This window comes from Alternaria alternata (genome assembly GCF_001642055.1).
Source record: "Alternaria alternata strain SRC1lrK2f unplaced genomic scaffold CC77scaffold_13, whole genome shotgun sequence".
NCBI classification, from domain to species: Eukaryota; Fungi; Ascomycota; class Dothideomycetes; order Pleosporales; family Pleosporaceae; genus Alternaria; species Alternaria alternata.
Genome location: NW_017306202.1, coordinates 110,798 through 132,208, shown reverse-complemented (window position 1 = coordinate 132,208; position 21,411 = coordinate 110,798). Strand labels below are relative to the sequence as shown.

The window sequence follows — 21,411 nt, the reverse complement described above, 5'->3', positions numbered from 1 at the left end:
GCCTATCAATCCACTCATTCATTCATATGGCCCGCGATGCAGGATGGAAGGACATGCATGAAACTCCTACAGAATTTCAGGTGCAATCTCAAGTACTTCAAAGAGCCCTCATACTTGGGTACGTTGCAGCGAAACTCCGCAGTAAAAGCACTACACCGGAAGTACAGTATAGGAGCGCGACCTTGCATTCTACTTACTTGAGACAAGCTTCAACTTATCCCATTTCAAGTGCTCCACAACACGGAGAAGCAATCAAGGTCTATACACACAAGATGGCTTCGCCAACTCTCGAACCTCAGACCTGACTTAAGTCCACCTCGGGATCTCAAATGGTCTTAAGTGTTCACAGCATGATTAGACAAAGGGACGAACAATGTACAAGCGGGCATCTTTGTTTCCTTGTCGTCTAGATCTCTCTTACACTGTTTCTCTCCAATCGTGATCTTTTCACTACACATACAATGACTTTCACATTCGGGTCGAAAATTAGCAACAATGCTAGCCAGTATTCGCTACTCGGTGAATGACTTGAGAAGTCTTTCTCTAGCCTGATATATCACGGTACATCCGAAGATTTACTGCGAGCAAGAGAGCTACCCCTCTAGCTCCTACATGATCTGTACTCATTCACTCCACTTTGTGTCGGTACTGGATTCGATCTGAGGGTCTGTATATCATTTCTAACTATAAAATACTGCTAGTAAGGTGACTACTGACTCAGTCATCAAAAATCAACCTATGCCCAGGAAGGTGGTCCTTCAACTCCGCTGTTCAGACAAGACTGATCATCAATAATGTCTCCACCTACCTTCACACGGCATGAGATTCAAGACATGTTCAACATAGCACAATTGAATGCTGGAATTCTCTTCGCAAACATCACTTTCTTACGCGACGAACTCCAAGTGCTATTCCGGGAGAATCTCATGGACTGCAACTTGCAGGAGGTTGTTCCGATAAGGTTGCTATTTCAAGCCTTGAAAATCGAGCGCTCCATCCTGGATGCTTATAATAAGCATCGTCTCAATAAAGCAGTCACTAACTTCAACCAGTATGCTGAGAGAACAGAAGATGCTATAGAGTACAAGGAAGAGGACAACATTCCAGAGGAGCTCGAATGGTTTCCACTACGCGCTGAGGTTGCGAGGCACGGTATAGAATATACAGCACCACCTATTTACCAATTCAAGGCCACCGAAGAAGGGTCTGCCACCCACATAGAGGTCGTTTCCAGTAAGACTGCGAAGAGCAGGCAGCCCTCTAAGGGAAAGAAGTCTACCGGTTTCGGTTCTGCAAGCTACGACAGGTTGAGGGATGCGCCCTCGGCCTGGTTGGATCTTCCCCATGGCAACCTCACTTTGGTAGAGATAACTGCCTTTGTTCCGCACGCTATCAAATCCTACGATATGATGGACCGCTTTCTCTACAACGGCGCTACTTCGGGAACGTTCGCAACCCTTATCAATCGATACCGGCACATGCCATATGGGCCTATAGGAAACAACAGCATCTACCGCATGATGAAGGGACCTATGGACCATCGTGCAAAGGCTGATCCGACTTACGAGAAATGGACAGTTGCCAAGCACGCAGCTATAAAGAAGCCTAATGCATTTGATCCATTTAGTGTTAGCGTAGCAGGCTTTCGCACTCCTATCAATTTCAACTCTCGTCAATCTGCTGTTGCTACAACGCAACCTCTGCCTCGCATCTCGTTTCACGACATGGCAAATGGTGTCAAGACCATGCCATCAGGGTACGATGCACTAGACCTTACTCGATGTGTGGCATATTGTGTGAAGCACAACGACGAAAGCTGGAGATATCCACAAGACTTCGAGAAACTCGTTGTTCTACTCGGAGGTGCTGCTGCTGTACATCGCGAGCACCGAGACGAGGCCGCCATCTTGAGACACATGTCTGAACAGAAGCGCATAAACGTTAAACGAGCCGGCGCACGACAGCGTGAAGATCTCGGGCACTTCAACAGACAAAAAAAGGGCTTCATAGTGGATTCCGACGAAGAAGAGGTTTTGGGTGAGGAGTTTGAAGAAGACTCTGGAGAGGGTCTAGAAGATTCGGATTCGGATCTGGATACCGAGGACGATGATGAGCCAGTAATTACGACTAAGAAGGGCGGCGAGCGCAAGTGTGCCTTCAAAGATGATATGTCGGATGGAGATGATTTCATGCAGAAGACTGGCGGGTCATCGAAGCGCAAACGTACTACTGAAAATGACGAAGATCACGGACAAATCCCGAGCAGGCGAATATTCAGACGCAGCAAGAAGCCTCCACTAGAAGCGCATGCTCATCGTCTAAAGAAGCCGTCCTCATCTCACCTTCGCAAGGAGATCCTGCCCAAAGGCCTGGACTCGGAGTCTGATGGAGACACCTATGCTGTACCTAAGAGGTGGAATAAGAAAGCCGCTGTTGCAACTCGCACCTCTACTCGCAACCGACCACTCAGTGGCTCATATATCGCTGAAGAGGTCCCAGAAGCTAATGAGGAAGAGAAAGGCCTGGAAGATGAGATTGATGGCGCAGAAAACACTCTAACTCATAAGAAGCAGTTCTTGACTGCAGCGCAGATGCGCCGACTCGGCCGCAAACAGAACGTGGATATAGGTGATGCCGTCGACGAGGACGAAGACGAAGACAATATTGGAATGACAGAAGAAGGCGCCTCTGGAGACGAAGACCATTTCGATTTGCGAACCGAGCGCAACCACTGTCAGCGACCATAACGCTGAATGGCATATCCCGCACTGTTCGCGGCAATAGCTTATACGCGCATCTGGTACCCTCGCATTCTTGTGATAGCTTCTGATTCTTCTCTGTCGTGCCAGGGAATATGTCTGCTAGTGATGGATGTAGGCGAATCGTAGCGTAGCAACTTACTTGATCAAGTCTCGTAAATTTATCGTGATCTGTTGACATATTCTCATTCCTTGTCTGTCTCGCCTCCTCCACTGACTCTGCAAACGTAGTAGATGCACATTTGTTCGTTGGGTAAGTATGGTCGCGCATGCTGCTCGTTGCTTTGGCGATAACCTGTTCAACGCTTGTCTCTGTCCTGCCAAAGTCAGTCGAACTGTTTTCACATGCTCCAGCAGTGGCCTTCCTATAGTGCTTGTTACTATATCTAATCGATTCACATAGATCTGGGGTCTCAGGCTACGAGTTGTCGCCATCGCAACTTGCGATCTGGTTATAACGATCAGCAGGATCGAGACGGATGTGAGTTCTAGCGTGTGCCCTATGCTGAATTTGGGCGGATGTGGGAGGCTAGGTCTCAACAGCCAACGCGTTAGCATTCCTAGTGCTCCAGCCACCACATCAACGCGTCTGGACGCGTCGAGTCGATCTCCTCTGGAACTTCGGCTTGTCTCGTTTGTAAGTGATGTGATGGGCGACTCTAGCACTTTTCTCATGTCTCGATAATTATCGTACAATAAGCCGCAAAAGATTCGTAAACTGCCTATGTCGTATTGCACATGAGAGCCTGTGTTGGGCCATCCGTTCACGTAGTAGTAATGTCAAACACACTTTGTCCACTCCGCGTGTCCACCCCGCATTGCTCACGCATTGCTCCACACGCCGTTGTCTTCTTCTTCACCTTTCATTTTCACATCCTACCTTCACTCTCACGCTCATGTGCTCATCAGTTTTGGCGGTTGCAGGCACGAGGCTGCCGATGCTGCCCGGGCGCGCGCCCAACGGTAGCGCACACCCGATTGGCCACAGGGCAAGTCATTACCCACGGCCGCTACTGTGACATACGAACCATGGGAGCTCTCGGTCAACACGCACCTGCCGACGAGGGTCATGCAAACCCTTTGTGCATAAACAAAAGCACGGCTGGAATGGACAATGGCGCACCATGGATCAGCAGTCTCGTTTGTCTCTCCCGCCTATCACCGCCTAAAGTCATATCACCATGGTGAAAACGGAGACAGTGAGAGAAGTACTGTACGGCACAGCGTGCAATAGTATCGTAGCTACAAGCCACTCTCCGTGGGCTTGAGGGCCACAAAGCGACCTTTCGAACCAAGGTCGACCAGAAGGCAGAGGACCGCACTGCGCGTGAATGACATATTGTCCTAACCCAACCTTGCGCAGAAAAAAACACATCGCTACACAGTCCTCCCACCCACGATGGTTGAATCATCAGCATACTCGCAGAGCCAAAGAAACCCGCACTTGACACGAAATTTCCGTGTGGATGAACCCGTACGCACACATACAGTATTCAGCTACAATCAACGCACTCGAAGTCAAGGCTGTCACCATGGATACCAAACCAACAAAGGAAAGACGCAAGACACTCTGAAGGGCTCCCATTATGAACAGTCTATGACGGATGCCCGAATCGAAGCGTACGAAGACGCCGTCACCACGAAAGCCTGGCACGATGAGTGGGAGATAGAACCAGATGATTTTGGAACACCTGAACCACTGCTCGTCCTCAACCGACGTGCAAATATCGACCTAAGGAATCACGCTCGGCAGACGAAGTCGACATATCTATGTCACTGGGATCAAAGCCATGAACCGCGTGGTGTACTTGCTCAGCGCTTGGCAGAAGCAAACCGATCTACGGAGAAGGAACAAGCTGGCATATGCATCGGTAATGAGCAAGATTTGCAACGCATGAGAGTGAAGCGCGCTGTGCGGAACGCGGAGGTAATCGACTTGACAGGAGACGATACCGTTGGAGAAAGCAAACTCAGGAATTGTGTCGGTATCGAGAATGTGGAGAACTACCCCCCAGGAACTATGGCGCTACCATGGGAAATCTAGAACTGGATACTAGGTCAAGCAAAAACAGCCTACTCAAATCTGCTCAGCCTTCGAGTATGTGATAAAGTCAGACAGTTTTCGGTTACATCAGTCAATATCGGAAGAGCTGCTAGCTTCACTTTTAAAATCCTTCCAACTCTTTGCTGCAACCTCTCTCGACGCAGGAATGAATTTGCTGTCGAATCTTGTGATAAACAAACTGTCGTGGTGAAAGTACCGAACTTCACTATGTTGATCGTTTTGATTGCTTATCCACCGACTTCTGGGTATCATTTTATCATTCACTTCATTTGTCCTGAGGTCCGTGTGCATAGAAAGGTCCTCTTCTCTCCTAGTACAACCGTGGCAGCTCATATCGTATCGCAACAACTGCAGCTTCAACCAGACCTTATCGGTTTCCTCCCAGCTAAACTCAACAACAGCTAAGAGCCTCACAGTTACTGGTTCAGTCAGTAGAACATTGAAATCGACCATAAACGAGCGGTGCCTAGGTATGCAGCCAGGCTTTGGAAACCAGCCTATACCAGATGCTACGCACCATCTCCCAATTTCGAGGCCTCACAGACATCATAGGTCAAAGGGCGATGATCTAGCGACACCAAGATCTTCACTGAGAGGGAGACCGCGGGCGCAATTTCTCTTGGACATCCCGGCCTACGAGTACAAACTGCCTAAGGAGATGCCAATCAATGCAACAATCGTGGATCTCATCGCGGTCGTACCGCAATGGTTCCGCAACCCTGGCATCACATGGCGCTTCATGAATAATGGTATCAATGCAGCTGTTCATTTTGCAATTCTAGAGCAGCATAGACATCTTGGCTTGACTAACGTCGAGGAAGCTGAACGCGCTCGCGACCATATCTCAGACACATACCGGAAGACGATGCGTAAAATGGAAAACTTTTCTGGGTGGACAAAAGCAGGACACAATATTCCAAATAACTGGAACAAATTGAACATCTCCGTCAGCGGTTATCTTCCGGAATCTGCCAAAAAGATTGGTTATGTCACACCGGCATCTATTCCTTTCATTGTCCTTACAGTTGGTCTGAAGAAGCTCCCTCAGGGTTATGATGCTGGTGACTTAAGTCGTGCACTGCAGTTTGCAATGCAAAATCAGAAGCTTGGTGAACATGGTCGACCGACGGAGTTCATGTTCCCAGACGACATTCAGCCCATTCTTGATCATATTGGCCATACTCAAAATACAGACAACCACGTTGATGATACTGTTGTGAGACATTACTACCAGGTTCTGAGAGATGCGGATGGGACGCGTCGTAAGCAGTTCTTAGAACAGCGCCGCCAGCAACAAGCTGCTGACGAAGCCGTCGTCAATCGCGCACATCAGTCTCAAATGCATCATGCGCCGTTATGTCAAGAGAGCCTGGGAGGACATGGCACACACCGATCACCGCTGGAAGCTACATCACGAGCATCATCTGTTCAACTACACATGCAGCCCACAGCCAGCGTTCCAGCTTTGAGCTCTGGCCACGAAAATATACCTCCAGCAGGAATGGGTGCCTTAATGCCTGCTGCTTTCCATGATTCACCAATGGCACAAGATTTCTTCCCGAATGTAGCTCAAAGCTTCATGTATGACCAAACACAAGATCAGGGTCGTGGTAGAACTGCTATGAGTGGTGCCAATTATAGCAGCCCTTGCATATCGCATGCAACCCGGTCGAACTCGCAAGAAGCCGCTGCAAATATAGCATCAGAACTCCTAGCTCAAGGTGCTCAGAAGGCTTATGTAGACTTTCCGGACATCCCAGACATCTGTAAGTTTGAGACAGACGATCAAAAAGGTCCTTTCGTTGTGGAAAACTGGTCACATCTAGATCCTCAACGCGCCACAGAGGCCGTGGATGCACTAATGGCCGTACATCAAACTTACGATCTGAACACTTCTCCTAATCCCATATGATACTTACCGCAGGCTCGTTACCGTTACCATCCTTCCACAATCCTGCGAAATGGCCCAGAAGAGTTGGATCTAGATGATCATAGCGATCTTGCTCGAGCATTACCATGTGCGCGGCAATGATAGTATTCATGCAATGACTTGGATCTTGGGAATATCGATCTAGCCCTCACTGCGATGAACATGTCTGAGGCGATATCTAAGCTAAATGGGCATTGAGCCGCTTATCAGGTAGTCTTTGGGTCTAGAATGGAAACGCTTTGCAAGATGCACCATAGAACGTGTGTTTAAAATTTTCTTAGAAGGGTCGACGCTACGTATGGCTAGATGCAGGTTTGTGCAAACTGGAGAAAGCGCCGACGTAATTGCATGGCTGAACAGCTATTAATCATGAGCCCGGGTCTTAGGATCATCGGCATTCTAGAGTGGTTTGTTTCATTTCACAATAGTCAATTTACTTCTCTCCCTTCTTCCGGGCGCTTTCCACTTCTTCTACCATCTGCTTCGTCCGCTTCACCCATATCTCAATCTCCTCCTCTGCAGTATGAAGCCATCTCCTTGATACATCCTCACTACTGAGGCGATTTGACTGTTTTCCGCGCAAGGCTTCTTCTACAGCATACGATGCGTATTTGATCGATCTTTGGTGTGCTGCGAGATACTCAATGAGCTGAATTTGGTGCGCGGCTCTGCGTATGCCTGTATCAAGATCTTGGGAAACGTTTATGGGGCTAGCAGCTACCGCGTGTTCTGTTTGACTTGATGCGGCTTGCGTGACCATGATCTCTAGCACTTCGCTAGATATACCCTCGAGGAGATAGAGAAGCAAGTCGGATGCCGGTCACCAAGAGCTTTTAACGCAGTGTCACTCTTAAACGCCTAATACAGCGTTGCTTGTATCTCTGTTCGTCACAACTAGTCGTTCGTGTCATGAATATACAAATATAACGATCGATCATGAGCCAGTACTTGACGCGCAAACTTCACATGCCAGCGTCTTCACGTCGTGCCGTGTCTCCAGATTCGTTTGGTTCTGCGTCACTCCTGGCCAGCACATTATTCTGCATAGCAGTGTCCTATCTCGTATGGCTATCGCTTCAACACACGAGCGGTATGCTCCTTTCAGCACGCCCAAAAGACGACACACCCTGACCAACGGCTTCGAGAGTGGTAACTTGGCTTTTTCGCGAACAATCTCAAGCTACGCATGCGTCGTAGCTGTGCACTCGATTGGCAGACCTCGATCTCGGACGTTATCAGCAAAGGAGTGTCCTATTGTAAAGCTTCGTTAGCATGTGTCATGTCTGGTGAAGGTCAGACGCAGGCGAGAACGAGATGCCTGCTCAGCCGGTGTAATTGTCGTCCGAGTTAATACCAATGTAACGAATGCATACGTCATGATCTAGAGACTCTTGGCGGTACAGCCTTATTAGGCCTCCTGCCAATACTTCAACGCATGGCACGTAGCAAGAACTTGCATCGGCTTCTGCTTCTTCATTGCTGTTGTTTAGAACTTTCAAGGCCTGTTTCTGTGATCTTGGATACTTTACTATGGCACCACTATCTCTCTACATCAGCTTTTACACCTCTTTAGCAAAGGCAATATCCACCCTCATTTTCGCACGCCTCTATAACCCCCAAAGTCCTCCGTATCGCAACCTCAAAGGTCAAAACGCAGTAGTAACAGGCGCAAACAGCGGTATCGGTCTCTCGATCGCGACTGCGCTTGCGAAACAAGGGGCCACCGTGTATCTTGCCTGCCGCAATGTCGAAAAAGGCCATGCAGCTGTTGCTTCTATCGTTTCGCAGCTAGGTCACGAAGCAGCCACAAGAGTATTTTGCTGGAAGGTAGATGTCGGAGATTTGCACAGCGTGCGAGCGTTTTGTGAAAAATGGGGAGAAGAGGGCAGGAGGATCGATATGCTCGTGTACGCGATGTGCCTGGACGACATGTTTGTGAGACACATACTGACAGCTTGCAATAATATTTAGGCATAATGCAGGAATCCCAGAACCCCCGGTCGGCACAAGGAAGACAGACGAGAAAGGTCGGGACATTGTTCTAGTTACAAATTTCCTCGGGAGCTTTTTGATGACATGTCTCCTCGAGAAGTATCTAAGTGAAAAGGGACGAGTGGTATTAACGAGTAGTACTGGACATTATGGTGCATCGGGGACGGTGATGCACGCTAGGCCTGCAGGTGTAGCTACGAAGACCGCTGGTGATGATGGCAGTGTTGCCCAAGGACTGCTGGGAAAGCTGAAAGCGTACCTTGGTATGGGTACTGGCACTCTTCATTCCTATGCGCTTTCCAAAGCTCACCAAGTCCTCTTTGCCGCAATCCTTCAGCGCCGTTTTGATTCTACTCAAGACAACCAACGTACAGTACACGCGTTTACTCCTGGATTTACATCCACGCCAATATTTGCCAAGTTTGCCTTTGGCTGGAAAACATGGTTCACCAATCCTACTTTCGCTCTTCTCAAAGTAACTGAGAAGTATATCGCAGTTGGTACGGATGAAGGTGCAAAGACTGGGTCTTGGCTGGCGAGCTGTGGCGGAGAGCGCGGAGTTGAAGGGGGTGGGTATTGGGAATGGATGAGCAGAAAGACGAGCCTAATCGATCTTGTGGAAGGGGATCTTGGGGATGAGGAATGGAGTAAGGCTTGCGGAAGGGTTTGGAGGGAGTGGGAAGACGATAGTGGGTGCACTTGGGATGTGGCGCTTTGATGCAGACAAAAAGGGAATTCTAGCCAGCTCAAAACCCTTGTACTGGAGCTTGATATGGATACTGCTGCGTGCCGCGCACAAAGGTGCAAGACGTATTGACAAAGTTGTAGATGGAGCATGTTTCGATCACGCGTCCACGCACAAAAAAGCGCAAAATGAAAAGACGTATCGCTCTAACTGCTGTTGGTTTGGATGGAGCGTGCATGCGTGATGATGTTGGTGAATAATGTATGCAAGTCTGGTTAGCGTAATCTGTTAAAAACTAAAATATCTCCCGGCTCAACCCCGACCAATTCAAATCCAACCCCACCCGCACAAAAAAATGCAAAAAGAAGATATACAACGATCTAGCTGCTGCTCGTTTCGATCGAGCGTCCTCCGGGTTATGAGCCCGGCGCGCTTCCGCTGCGCCAAGCAGCTTTGGTGCTCGTTGTGGAAAGTTTGGCAATTAACGAGAATACAACGTCACGCGACCACGGGCTGTTATTCAGCATTGCTATACGCCGAATCCTGATCACAAGGGCAGTAGAGCCAAAGGTGGGGCCGAGTAAAGGGAATCGCATCTTACTTAGGTACCCCTCGGTTGTATGGTGCATGAGACGGCGGCAGGTACGTAGCAGTACTACCCGAACGCTCAAGCTACCCTTCGTCAGTGAGGCTCTCTGAATGCCAAAGCAGTAGGTGCAAGATGATGGTGGAATCGATGTGTATGGTGAGCCGCATACATCGCACAAACTGGCACATTCAGAGTCTGTGTCCAGGTGACAATGCAACGTAGGAGGGCACCGGAAAGAACGTGTCTGACGGAAGAAAAGGTGCACGCTGCAGTACACAGCAAGAAACGAAGATTCGATAGTCTTGCATGATGAGAGATCGCGGGACAACCGCTTGGTGACGCAAGTATGGCCACTTCGATCAACGGGACTTGGGACGAGAGCGAATGTGGCTAGCGGCAAAACGCGCTTCAACGCGACCCGCGTGGACGCGTCCTCGCACTTTAGACACTTCCGCTCCGTCACGCACGCATCCCCGTAAACCCAAATCATGACCTCTGCCAGAACCGATGAGTAGCTACTCACCAGGCATACCGACCTCCTTCGACCCTGCACTACTACATTCCGAATTCGAACTCCTCGATAACGCGCCCACTTCGCTCTCCCATTCCGACGAACTCGACGCATTGCAACAGTGCATTACCGAAGACACAGTAAAGAAGAACCGTGCAGGCGTCGTCATACAACATCGCGCCTGGAACGTTGCAGATATCTTCAGGAGCGAAGGAGAAGGTCCAGCTGGTACTACGAGCGTGAACGCGCGCTGCAGCTAGCACTAATCCCACCAGACACACCTGCGAAGCGCCACAAGCAGTCGCCAGCCAAGCGCTTGACCACCGACTCTTCGATTGAAGTCACAACCTTCCCTTCCTCGCCCCCAGTCTACACAATGCCGCTCATTTCGTCACCCATCGCATACCCGCCTAGCTCGTCGATGCCACAGGCGCCGTCACCGAAGAAAAGGAAGCGTCCAGAAGATGCACGAGAGCCGCTGAAGGATGTGCCAAACAACAACGCAACACGCAAGATTGGAGGCTTCCTGGACGACTCCGACGACGAAGAAGACATTGCGGCGCTCAAGGAACACACGCTGAAGAGAAGAGCAGTGAGCAGCATCAAGGATCTTCCGGCTGTCCCAGAAGGCTTAGGAGACTATACACCACCTGCGAGCCAGGATGAATCCGCCGACCCCGAATCGATACCGGTAGACGACCTCGACAATTACAGCTTCAAGTCTAGATCACAGTCGCCAGTAAAGCGACCACAAATGCTACGAGAGTCAACTTTAGCGCAGCACACGCGTGGCACCGTAGCCCGTAATGCGTCAGGGAAGGTTTTTCACATAAGCAAGAAGGCCGCACGCGAAAACCAGACGTATGAAGAAATTATTGCAGCACGGTCGGAACCCGTGGAAGGCAAGGCAAGGACGAGCTATTATGGTCTGAATATCCACCAACTCATGGACGAGGCGAAAGCGCTCGATCAAGAAAAGATCGCGAATGCGTCTCTGAAGACTCATGAGCAACCACATCCGTCGATCGAGCAGCCAATTGCCAGAACCGCAAAGACCAATCGCACACTCATGTGGACTGAGAAGTACCGAGCAAAGAAGTTCACAGACTTAGTAGGAGATGAGCGTACACACCGATCAGTGTTGCGTTGGTTGAAGGCGTGGGACCCGATCGTATTTCCTGGCTCCAGCAAAACGAAGCCCAAGAAAGCAAAGAACGGATTCGAAGACGATGAACAGAGACATCGCAAGATATTATTACTGACTGGACCGCCCGGACTCGGAAAGACTACGCTAGCTCATGTTTGCGCTCGTCAAGCCGGTTACGAAGTCCAGGAGATCAACGCTTCAGATGAGCGCAGCGGAGCTGTTGTCAAGGGCCGCATCCGGGATATGGTTGGGACTGAGAATGTGCGTGGGGTCAATACTAGTACTGTGGATGGAAAGGTGCGCAAGGCTGGGAAACCAGTATGCGTTGTAGTGGATGAAGTGGACGGAGTTGTTGGTAGTGGAGGCTCAGGTGAAGGCGGTTTCGTCAAAGCTCTAATCGACCTGATCAATCTCGACGAGCGCAACACGAAAGCACTAGGGCAGCACCAATCCAGTACCGGTACCAAAAAGAGGAAAGGGGACAAATTCCGACTCTTGCGACCCCTCATTCTCATCTGTAATGACCTCTATCACCCTTCGCTACGGCCGCTACGACAGTCTTCGATGGCTGAGATCGTACACATCCGCAAACCCGCTCTCAACATGGTCGTTTCACGCATGCAAGAGATCTTCGGAAAAGAGGGCATTCAGTGCGATTCAGACGGCGTGCGCCGCCTCTGCGAAGCTACATGGGGTGTCAGCACGAAGAAAGAGGGCGGAACAGGCAGCGGGACCGGTGAAGGAGACATTCGTGGAGTCATGGTAGTCAGCGAGTGGATAGCAGCTCGCTTACGGTCATCGCATGATATCAAGTCAAAGGAGAGGCCTCATCTATCGCGGAAGTGGATAGAAGACAACCTAGTTGGTGACCTGCGCCACGGTGGTGGAGCTGCTCGAAGCCTAGGAAGAGGTGGCGCAAAGGATGTTGTTGATCGTGTATTCCGTGAGGGTGCTGGCTTTCCAAAGCAAGCTGAAACGACAGATGCAAAATCGGCAGCTGCGCGGGCCAAGAGCGGCGTCATCGGTGTCGCCGAAGCAGGCAAACGACGTGCTATGGATCGCCTAAGGGAGATGGTTGACACAAGTGGAGACTGCGACCGCATCGTGACAGGTATGATTTATTCAAGCTCACGCATTGATGTCATGCTAACAACAAACAGATTGCTTCACTGCTTATCCCGAAAAGCCGTTCCAAGACGATACCCTCCTGAGCAAGCCATCTGCTGCATATGAATGGCTGTATTTCCATGACACACTCAACTCAGCAGTTCACGGCTCTCAAGAATGGGAATTGGCACCATACCTGTCTAATTCTGTTCTCGCCTTGCATGACCTCTTCGCGTCGCCCATTCGATCATCTGTAAATCCTATAGCAGACCCAGATGCACAGCCAACGCCGTTCTCTGGACCTGGTGCAAGCTTTGCAGCCCTCGAACAGTCAAAGGCTAGTAGAAGCCAGTTGATGGCGCTACAAACAAGCCTGACTTTGCCGTTAACGCGCATGTTCAGGAGTCCAGAGGAGATGGCCATGGAGCTCATACCTTACGTCTTGCGCATGTTAACTCCCGACGTAAAACCCGTCCTCGTCAATACTGGTGCATCGGGATCAAAGTCCTTCGCTACCGCCTCTGTGCGTAAGGCTTCGGAGAAAGAGCTTGTCAAGAAGGCTGTAGAAGCCATGGCAGCTACTGGTGTTCGATTCGAAAAGTCAAGAATCGAAACTGAGGACGTGGCAAACAGAAGTGCTGGCTTCGTCTGGCGAATGGAACCTGCTTTAGACGTCTTAGCAACCTTTGAGACGCTGGCTGGCAAGAAGGACGACAAGGGACGTTATGCAGTTCGCAGCGTCTTGGAGCAAGAATGGCGCAAAGAGTCGGCCCTCCGCGAACAAGCGAATCGCAAACGTCGTGGTGGTCAAGACGAAAACGACGAAGAAACAGAGGCTGACAAAAAGGAAGAGCAGACTACTGAAGAGAAGGTCGCAGAAGCCAACAAGAAGGCCGTAAAACGTGACTTCTTTGGCAGGGTGGTTGTCGAAACAGACAAGAGTAGGAAAGAGGCGAAGAGGAAGCAGGATAGTGGGGAGATGCAGGGTAATGTGGGGAGGATATGGGTATCCTTCCACGAAGGATTCTCGAATGCGGTGAGGAAACCTGTTACCATTGATGATATCATGAGGGATCTCTAGTTTTACTCTATGCCACGGGAGAGGTGTCATCGACGAATGACAATAAACATATCATGACTCTACCCGAGAACGACACAGATGTACGTGCTCATGCTTTTCTCGGCCCAAAAGGCGCCTGGGATGTGCATATTTCTCATACTTGAGTATATTCTACCATGTGCCAGACCTCGTTGTATACTGCCAGTATTTCCTGGCGCAAGTGTATTAATACGCGCCTCACCTTGATCGAGGGCGATTGGCAGAGTGAGCCTAGATGATGTCACCTAGTGTACGGCAGTCACATTCGAGCCAGCAAGCTTCTGCTTCGCGGCATTGATCCTCTCCAGCTCTATCTCCCTTTGCTTATCGTCCAAGTTGTCTGGAAGCGTACCGAGCGCACGATCACCAAACAGCAGATCGATCTCCTCAAGAGTAAGCTGCTTGGTTTCCTGAAATACATGTCAACGATTATTTCCTCCCTAAGCTTTTCGGATTTTGCACATACCTTGAACACAAACCAGATGGTGGGGAATGTAACACAGACGTTGAAGGCCACGAAGATGAAGTAGAACTTGTACGTGATCTCACCCAGCCCAATCGGTGACACCTGACTCCACACTGTTCCAACAAGCCAGTTACCGAAAGCAGTCGCAAAGGCAGACCCACGTCCACGAATACTCAGTGGAAGGATTTCGCTGGCATATACCCAGGAAATCGGGCCAAATGACATACTGAAGATGCATGACACTAGGAACAAGAAGAAGACTCCAGCAGCAGATAGCGAATCTCTTCGGGAACCGGTAGCGCCTTCAACCTGAGATCCGATGATTGCCTCGCAGATAAGGGCGATGGTAATACCAATCGTGCCGAAGAGAAGCGGTTTCTTGCGGCCTACGCGATCGAGAAGGAAGACGATAAAGAACAGGTTGAATATAGGACCGACGACGTTGTAGATGCTGGTGACGAGAAGGTTGCGGTCTCCGACTATGCCCAAATTCTCGTAGAGAATGGTGGAGTAGTAGCCTATGACGTTGATGCTAACAGCAAGTTAGTATGATTACGTTGACGAACTTGCAAATTACATACCCAGTCATCTGCGTAAACACCTGGACCAGGGTAGCATGCATGAGTCTCTTCCGCCATACCGGGACAGTGAACATGACCTTCCAGCCCGGCGCTGTAATCGCCTTCTCAGCGTCAATAGTCAATTTGATTTCATTGAATTCGTTCTGGATCCATTCGCCGTTCGTGCCATCGTAGTGCAGTTTCTTAAGTACCCTCAGAGCGTCGTCTGCACGATCGATCTCGACCAGGTACCTCGGTGATTCGGGGAAGAACAGCATACCGCATAGAATGATGAGACACGGAATGCATTGGAAGGCAAGTGGAAAGCGCCAAGAGAACGACGACGTTGCGGGTACCTTCGAGGAGCCGTAACCAACCCATGTCGAGACGATGAAACCTACACCAATCATTTGCTGGGTAAGACCAGTTATGAGACCTAAGCATATGAGTGATTGGAGTTCGGAGCGGATTCAAAAGTACTGACCTCGTGTTTTAGGATGAGCACATTCAGTCTGGTAAATCGGCACAGACATAGACATCAAACCTACTGCCCACCCAGCCAAGATTCGTCCGACGAGAATCATAGCGAGATCTTGAGCAGCGCATTGAAGTATCGCTCCAATCAGGTTTATGAAAGCACCCATCATGATCGTTTTTCTGCGGCCGAATCTGTCCATCGTGAATCCTCCCCTAGCATTCGTCAATATATGTCGAGAACTTTACGCAAGGCCGTTCTCTTACATCATCGAACCAAAGAAGGCTCCGCCTGAGAAAGTTGCGTTGATGGCTCCAATAACTGGAGATGTTTTCTTTGTGTCGAAAAACGCAAGAAAGTTTGGGGATTGAATGACAATTGTCATTACTCCGGAATCATATCCGAAGAGGAAGCTGCCCGTGCCGGCGAAGATCGCAAGGGCGATGTTGAAAATGAGACCCATGCTTGCTGCCTTCGTCTACCGACACAACGAAGACTGGATGAGGTACGGAATACTGATAAAACACTTGAAATCAACGTGCTACTGCAGCAGGTATATATTGGCCCAAGCAATGATGTACTCGCGCCATCGACGCATGCTGGTCATGTTACATCTTCAGGGCAGCCTCGCGTAACAAGCATTTTAACCGGAAGTTCGCGCCTAGCTTCCACTGTGCGCTCATACATAAGCTTTAGAGGTGTCCACTGGTAGAAAATTATTTGCTGATCTGAGTGAGTAAAACCCGGGGAACAAGTCGAAGGATGTTGGGGTGCAGTAGCGTGCGGGGAGGTATGTTGAATTTCCGCCAATGGATAGCGTCTGCCACCGGCTCGCTTCGCTGATGTAGCACCGTTACAGCGGCTCTACTTCATGTTTGAAGCCCGTCACTACGAACGATCGCAAGTACAGGATGCATGGCCCCTCATGATGGCCGGCCCGCCTGCCTATCCTAGCTTTGAGACCTTCCAATCCCCACCCAGTACATCCATACCCTTGAGCTCACCATCGGCGTTGACCTCTAGGACGCCCTTCTGTTCGCCTTTGTTATCCACCAGAGTCGCTTTGTCACCTTCCCTCACGCCATACAGTCTAATTTCACCACCAGTAACGAGCCAGTCATAGCCAAAGCCGCCCTCGCCTTGTGCTTGTCCGAGCACCAACACAGTGCCTTCTCTAACAAACAACGGCAATTGGAGGAAGCCATACTTCTCCTTGATCCACCTGGCACCCTTTACTTCTTTGCCGTCCCAAAAGCTGAACCAACGACCGGGTGGCAGGTAGTACTCAACGCTGCCGTCTTCTTCGAAGACAGGGGCAGCTAGGATCTGACTGCCAACAAAGAATTGGCGATCCACATACCAGGATGTTGGGTCATCTGGAAACTCAAGAGCTGTCGCACGAACGCTAGTAGGCCAGCCATTAGCGACGCTTTCTTCGGCCTGTGCGAAGAGGTATGGCATGAGGCTGCGCTTGAGCTGCACCCAGTGTCGGAGGACCTCAGTGCAGTTTTCAGGCTCCGCTGATGAGTTGTCGACTAGCCACGGCACGCGGTATGAGTTCGAACCGTGAAGTCGACTGTGGGAATTGAGCAGTCCAAAGGCGACCCAGCGCTTGTAGATCCAAGGTGGTGGGCTTCCTTCGAAGCCACCGATATCACTTGTCCAGAATGCGAAGGATGCAAGCCCGATACTTAGCCCTCCGCGCACTGATTCAGAGAGTGCAGCAGGTGTCGATTCGCAATCACCGCCCCAGTGGAGTGGAAAGCGCTGTGATCCCGCACAAGCCGTGCGCGCGAATAATATCGCTTCGTGCTCACCCTCTCGTTTCTGCACTGCCTCATAGACCAGCTTGTTGTAGATGAAAGCGTAGTAGTTGTGCATGCGACTTGGATCTACGTTTTTGTCGTGCCACTGGACGTTCTTCGTGGGTATACGTTCGCCGAAATCCGTTTTGATAGAGTTCACACCCACATCGAAGAGTTTCTCCATGCACTCGCGGAACCAATCGCAAGCCTCCGGATTTGTAAAATCGACGATCCCCATGCCAGTCTGCCAAAGATCCCACTGCCACACATCTCCGTTCGTCTTCTTCAGCAGATAGCCTTTCTCGGCAGCATACTTAAACACAGGGCTTGCCTGACCAACGTAGGGATTCGTCCAAACACTGACTTTGTTAATAAGTCCGTCGTCCTTCATGCGCTTGATCTGACCCGCCGGGTCTGAAAAGCTTTCGGGGTCCCAGATGAAGTCACACCAGTGGAAAGCACGGAGCCAAAAGCAATCAAAATGGAACACTTCGACTGGTATCTTGGAGTCAGACATCTTTTCGACGAAATGACGGACAGTCTGCTCATCGTACGATGTCGTAAACGATGTGCTGAGCCAGAGACCGTACGACCAAGCTGGAACTCTATTCGATCTGCCAGTGAGAATGGAGTACTTGGTCAACACTTCTTTAGGAGTTGGTCCGTAGATAAGGTACCTTAGAAATTAGCCAAGCAAATCATCGAAGCCGTTCACGATGCTCACCATTTCAAACGCTGTCCCTCAACTGTAGTCTGTAACCTTGAGCATCGTTCGCTGCCGATCTCCATATCGATCTTGTCGGGTGTATCGATGAAGACACCGTAACCCTTCGAGCTCAGCCAGAATGACACGTTCTTGTACGCCTGCTCGCTTGAAGTACCCCCGTCCTCGTTCCATACCTCGACATTCTGACCGATCTTGTTCCAAGCACCAAAACGTTCACCTAGGCCGTGAATAGTTTCCCCAACACCCAACTCAGTCTGAGTGAACATATAATGTTTATGTGCACTCAGATCTTCCACAAGCTTGGGTGTGCTAAGGGCTGGTGAGTACGCTAGCCCGACGCTTCGGTTGAGAAGTGAAGTCAACGTCTTTGACCCGTCCGTTGCATGGAATTTGATGTCGAACGTATGTTCATTAGAGCTAACAGTCGCGCTCAATCCGCCTGAAACGACCGTAGTTCCCTTCTCAGTCTTGCTAATCTCACCCGTACAGTTGGGTTTGCCTGCTGGGTATAGATCAAAGTTTGGACCTAGACGCCTGGTACCAGCGAAGTGCGTGGCTTCGAGCGAAATAACGCCATCAAATTGAGCCTCGATGTCGATGGAGATGGTGCTCAGATTCAAAGTGTCACCTCTAGTGAAGATCTTCCTACTTGGACATAAGAGTGTGACCGCTTTGTTGTTTTCGTGAGGCGTGACGGTATAAACTTCTTCCGCATGTTGAACTGTGAAACGGTCGTTGACCAGCCACATCCCTATGCAGTTGTAAGCAGTGAAAATTACTTGGGCCGTATAGACCCATACCATCGCGGAATTTCATCTTGGCTTTGTCCTTGAACTCAGATGCTTGGAATGATCTATAGAATAGTTGATTGATGACTTCAAGCCACGTCTGGTGGTGTCATTTTCTGTAGTTCCCAAGATATTCAAGAACGCCATCATAGCACTCGGATATGCGGTCCGGCCCGTGGGCGATGCTAGGAGTGTGGAGGACTGTATGGACGGACAGTTCGGTACCAGATTGCCCGATGCCCCTCGCGCTGCGGGGTACGGCTCAAGACACTACAGCGATCAACAACTGAGAGCCCATCCAGAGAAGCTACCATATCGAGCAAATGGTACCCAGCGGAGGATGTGGACTTGATCATTTCCGGTTTGCTTTTTAGCCGGCTACTCGAGCGTACAAGGGTCACGAAGTACTTGCCAATTCCCGCTATAAGACTCGTGGAGCGTCTGCGCGGCACCTTCTTTACCATCACCTGAGCGTTTTCATGAGCAGTGCGCATCGGAATAGTTTCCCGTCCTGAATCATGCGCAATCGCGAAAGAGAGTTTCGACGATACCTTCCACAAGGGTTGTCGAAGGGCACGTGAAGGGGAACTTGCAAGGCACCGCGTAAGCAACTAGCCACTGAAGGAACGATGGACTGATCCTCGAGAGCGACTTCCTGCCAAGTTTCCCGAACCATCTCTTTACTTTGCGGCACTGCGTGAGGCTGCACGTCTGTCCGCAGCACCACTTAGATGCGGGAATTCGAGAGTAAGGAGAACAATGAGAAGCGAATGGGAGTCTGACCCTGGTGCCGGAGACATCTCCGGCGCGAAACGTTGTTCACAGACCCACTACCCACTGTCCCCAACAGGGCGCAACGTTGTCGCAGTCGCCCAATTCGTCTTGTCATCCGTGCAAGGCTTCCGCACGGTCAGTGTGTGTTGTTGTCCCACTCGTAGGGTATCGTCGTCCATTATGATAAGCAGGTCTCATCTAGCTCCTGAAAAGCTTGAACTGTTGTGTGATTTGTTAACGCAGGCATGCCCCGAGACGCCCCCTTTCTGCAACATACTTTAGCTTTCTCGTCGCGTGCGGTGTTCTCCTACCGCATTTACTCCAGCCTACCACGATACGATCGCTCGGCATCCCGAGATTAGATTCTTTTCCTGCCTTCCAGAACAACAACATGCCGATATCGGTTATTTATTTCTATCTGCGCCGTCCAGATGTTACTCCGGAGCACTTTCGATCTTATATGGAAGAAACGCATGTACCATTGATCAAAGAAGTGTTTGAGATGCACCCACCGCAGTCTCTAAGGTTGCGTTACATAGTGCGCGTCAAGACTGGGGCTGGTGACCGGTTGGGCGCTGTCACATCAAGCAGAGGACGAGCGGATCCAGATGCGCCAGTCGTCCTGGTCGGGTCGCCTAAGGATGTAGATTGGGACGCAATTGGAGAGATGGTTTTCCGCGATGAGCTGCACGTCCAGCAATGCCTAGCGGTGATGAACGGTCCAGGTGGGCAGCGGATTAAAGAGGACGAGGAAACCATTGCGATAACGGAGAAGACCCGGGTGGTACTCATGGGCGAGGAGAGCAATTTCATGTAAACTGCAGAGGCGCACACGTGCGTAGCTAGAGGCGGATGGAATTTTAGGTGAGTCGCCGCGTACTCGCAGTGTATGGATGGTCTGACATTGATATAACAGGGTATGTCAACGAGACAAAGCACAACGGTCACTGGCTTCTATCGGAGGAATGCGCGATCTACTATCAATACAGTTAACGACCCCAAGGGTTTGATTCTCCTGGTTGTTTCGTACATGAAGATGCTCTGACGTCTCCGACAACACGCGAGGGGGTGGCTCAAGTGACTGTAGAAAGTTGCAGTTTGATAAAGAATAACGAGGCTGGTTCCAATCACCAGGGGAGATGCATATGAGCTGCAGATGCTACCCAACCTGCGAAGTTGCGCTCGTCCATGGTTGGTTTTTCCGGTTGTTTCAGCGATAGGCTATTAATGCGCTTGACGAAACCTTGCCGTCGCGTTCGACATCCGTGTCGCCAGGCGGGTGGGTCTAGGCGCCCTTGAACGCGCCCAGGCAGTAGGAAAATCGACTCAGCTGTGCAAATAGAGCCGACTGTACAGTATTGTGCAGAAGAGGGGCAGAGTATACAGAGATAGATGCGGAGTTTCCGAACACACGTCAGAACGTCATTAGAGAGCCGTAGAATCTTGGAATTCGCTTTCGCTCGGCAACATCAGCCCGCTGCTATTAAGCGGATAACACCTGCATGTTTCGACACAGCGGCACAAAACGAAAGTCTGAGCACGAGGCTTACATGCGAGGCTGACGGTCGGAATTGAATCACAACGGGTTCTCAGAACGCGTCGCACCAGCGCGCCTAGAATCGAGAATTCGATACCCAATTAGCACTACAAGCTGATTACTTTGCTGCTTACCCAGTATATGTCTAACCTTTCTGTCCATCATGTTCTTGTTTGTTGACACAGATTCATCATTATTAAATGTCTTCGCACTTTGGTTGCGCCTTATGTTATGTCGCTAACTCATTCTTGCGAAGAAGCTCGTCTGCCCCAAATTTACCAATTACGCCAGATAGCTCCTAAGACGTTGTTGTAATCGGTACTGTTACAGTAACGACGGAAGAGGCAGCCGGTATCTCTGGAGGACACAACCCAAACGTTAGGCTGTCGGTGGCC

General features: G+C 50.3%; 11 protein-coding genes and 1 non-coding gene across 12 annotated transcripts; 7 read left to right on the top strand and 5 right to left on the bottom strand.

The window, feature by feature from the left end:
• Positions 1-785: 785 nt before the first annotated feature.
• On the top strand, positions 786-2,747 carry CC77DRAFT_938469 (hypothetical protein; the record flags this gene model as incomplete). The annotated part of the gene is made up of 1 exon (XM_018534613.1): positions 786-2,747. A coding segment is annotated over one exon (1,962 nt), but the record flags the coding sequence as incomplete, so codon positions are not given.
• A 579-nt stretch (positions 2,748-3,326) lies between these two features.
• On the top strand, positions 3,327-4,053 carry CC77DRAFT_151259 (hypothetical protein). The gene has a single exon (XM_018530313.1). The coding sequence runs from the start codon at positions 3,498-3,500 to the stop codon at positions 3,945-3,947; it is 450 nt and encodes a 149-aa protein (XP_018384626.1). The 5' UTR covers positions 3,327-3,497; the 3' UTR covers positions 3,948-4,053.
• CC77DRAFT_151260 (hypothetical protein) lies at positions 4,054-4,950 on the top strand. Its single transcript, XM_018530314.1, has one exon. The coding sequence runs from the start codon at positions 4,159-4,161 to the stop codon at positions 4,801-4,803; it is 645 nt and encodes a 214-aa protein (XP_018384625.1). The 5' UTR covers positions 4,054-4,158; the 3' UTR covers positions 4,804-4,950.
• Positions 4,951-5,296: 346 nt separating this feature from the next.
• On the top strand, positions 5,297-6,736 carry CC77DRAFT_1062371 (hypothetical protein; the record flags this gene model as incomplete). The annotated part of the gene is made up of 1 exon (XM_018528514.1): positions 5,297-6,736. The coding sequence occupies one exon, from the start codon at positions 5,297-5,299 to the stop codon at positions 6,734-6,736; it is 1,440 nt and encodes a 479-aa protein (XP_018384624.1).
• A 451-nt stretch (positions 6,737-7,187) lies between these two features.
• CC77DRAFT_1072144 (hypothetical protein) lies at positions 7,188-7,570 on the bottom strand (the record flags this gene model as incomplete). The annotated part of the gene is made up of 1 exon (XM_018529152.1): positions 7,188-7,570. Exon 1 carries the CDS (start codon positions 7,512-7,514, stop codon positions 7,188-7,190), a length of 327 nt encoding a protein of 108 aa, XP_018384623.1. The 5' UTR covers positions 7,515-7,570.
• A 714-nt stretch (positions 7,571-8,284) lies between these two features.
• CC77DRAFT_1031996 (NAD(P)-binding protein) lies at positions 8,285-9,464 on the top strand (the record flags this gene model as incomplete). Its single annotated transcript, XM_018526705.1, has 2 exons — positions 8,285-8,661; positions 8,726-9,464. 2 exons carry the CDS (start codon positions 8,285-8,287, stop codon positions 9,462-9,464), a joined length of 1,116 nt encoding a protein of 371 aa, XP_018384622.1.
• A 294-nt stretch (positions 9,465-9,758) lies between these two features.
• Positions 9,759-10,776, bottom strand: CC77DRAFT_150997 (hypothetical protein). Its single transcript, XM_018530310.1, has one exon. It carries the CDS (start codon positions 10,643-10,645, stop codon positions 9,848-9,850), a length of 798 nt encoding a protein of 265 aa, XP_018384621.1. The 5' UTR covers positions 10,646-10,776; the 3' UTR covers positions 9,759-9,847.
• Positions 9,813-9,884, bottom strand: CC77DRAFT_t55. Its single transcript has one exon. It is a non-coding gene; the product is annotated as a tRNA-Met (tRNA).
• On the top strand, positions 10,688-13,927 carry CC77DRAFT_1021368 (hypothetical protein). The gene is made up of 3 exons (XM_018525248.1): positions 10,688-10,759; positions 10,807-12,789; positions 12,839-13,927. The coding sequence occupies exons 2-3, from the start codon at positions 10,908-10,910 to the stop codon at positions 13,864-13,866; spliced, it is 2,910 nt and encodes a 969-aa protein (XP_018384620.1). The 5' UTR covers positions 10,688-10,759; positions 10,807-10,907; the 3' UTR covers positions 13,867-13,927.
• A 98-nt stretch (positions 13,928-14,025) lies between these two features.
• Positions 14,026-16,110, bottom strand: CC77DRAFT_1050991 (sugar carrier protein A). The gene is made up of 5 exons (XM_018527646.1): positions 15,652-16,110; positions 15,395-15,600; positions 14,932-15,346; positions 14,351-14,882; positions 14,026-14,294 (listed from the first exon to the last, which is right to left on the bottom strand). The coding sequence occupies exons 1-5, from the start codon at positions 15,846-15,848 to the stop codon at positions 14,130-14,132; spliced, it is 1,515 nt and encodes a 504-aa protein (XP_018384619.1). The 5' UTR covers positions 15,849-16,110; the 3' UTR covers positions 14,026-14,129.
• A 220-nt stretch (positions 16,111-16,330) lies between these two features.
• CC77DRAFT_1062366 (hypothetical protein) lies at positions 16,331-18,733 on the bottom strand (the record flags this gene model as incomplete). Its single annotated transcript, XM_018528513.1, has 3 exons — positions 16,331-17,867; positions 17,915-18,668; positions 18,718-18,733. The coding sequence occupies 3 exons, from the start codon at positions 18,731-18,733 to the stop codon at positions 16,331-16,333; spliced, it is 2,307 nt and encodes a 768-aa protein (XP_018384618.1).
• Positions 18,734-19,535: 802 nt separating this feature from the next.
• CC77DRAFT_151022 (hypothetical protein) lies at positions 19,536-20,610 on the top strand. The gene is made up of 2 exons (XM_018530311.1): positions 19,536-20,343; positions 20,396-20,610. The coding sequence occupies exon 1, from the start codon at positions 19,871-19,873 to the stop codon at positions 20,294-20,296; it is 426 nt and encodes a 141-aa protein (XP_018384617.1). The 5' UTR covers positions 19,536-19,870; the 3' UTR covers positions 20,297-20,343; positions 20,396-20,610.
• Positions 20,611-21,411: the final 801 nt, after the last annotated feature.

Bases quoted from the DNA above. Each gene is read 5' to 3' on its own strand.
- CC77DRAFT_151259 (XM_018530313.1), top strand. From the start codon at position 3,498: ATGAGAGCCTGTGTTGGGCCATCCGTTCACGTAGTAGTAATGTCAAAC.
- CC77DRAFT_150997 (XM_018530310.1), bottom strand. From the start codon at position 10,645: ATGCGTCGAGTTCGTCGGAATGGGAGAGCGAAGTGGGCGCGTTATCGA.
- CC77DRAFT_151022 (XM_018530311.1), top strand. From the start codon at position 19,871: ATGCCGATATCGGTTATTTATTTCTATCTGCGCCGTCCAGATGTTACT.
- CC77DRAFT_151260 (XM_018530314.1), top strand. From the start codon at position 4,159: ATGGTTGAATCATCAGCATACTCGCAGAGCCAAAGAAACCCGCACTTG.
- CC77DRAFT_1050991 (XM_018527646.1), bottom strand. From the start codon at position 15,848: ATGGGTCTCATTTTCAACATCGCCCTTGCGATCTTCGCCGGCACGGGC. The intron at 15,601-15,651 runs GTAAGAGAACGG...GACGAATGCTAG, and splicing joins GCCTTCTTTGGTTCGATGAT to GGGAGGATTCACGATGGACA. The intron at 14,295-14,350 runs GTATGTGCAAAA...CATGTATTTCAG, and splicing joins CCATCTGGTTTGTGTTCAAG to GAAACCAAGCAGCTTACTCT.
- CC77DRAFT_1021368 (XM_018525248.1), top strand. From the start codon at position 10,908: ATGCCGCTCATTTCGTCACCCATCGCATACCCGCCTAGCTCGTCGATG. The intron at 12,790-12,838 runs GTATGATTTATT...AACAACAAACAG, and splicing joins CTGCGACCGCATCGTGACAG to ATTGCTTCACTGCTTATCCC.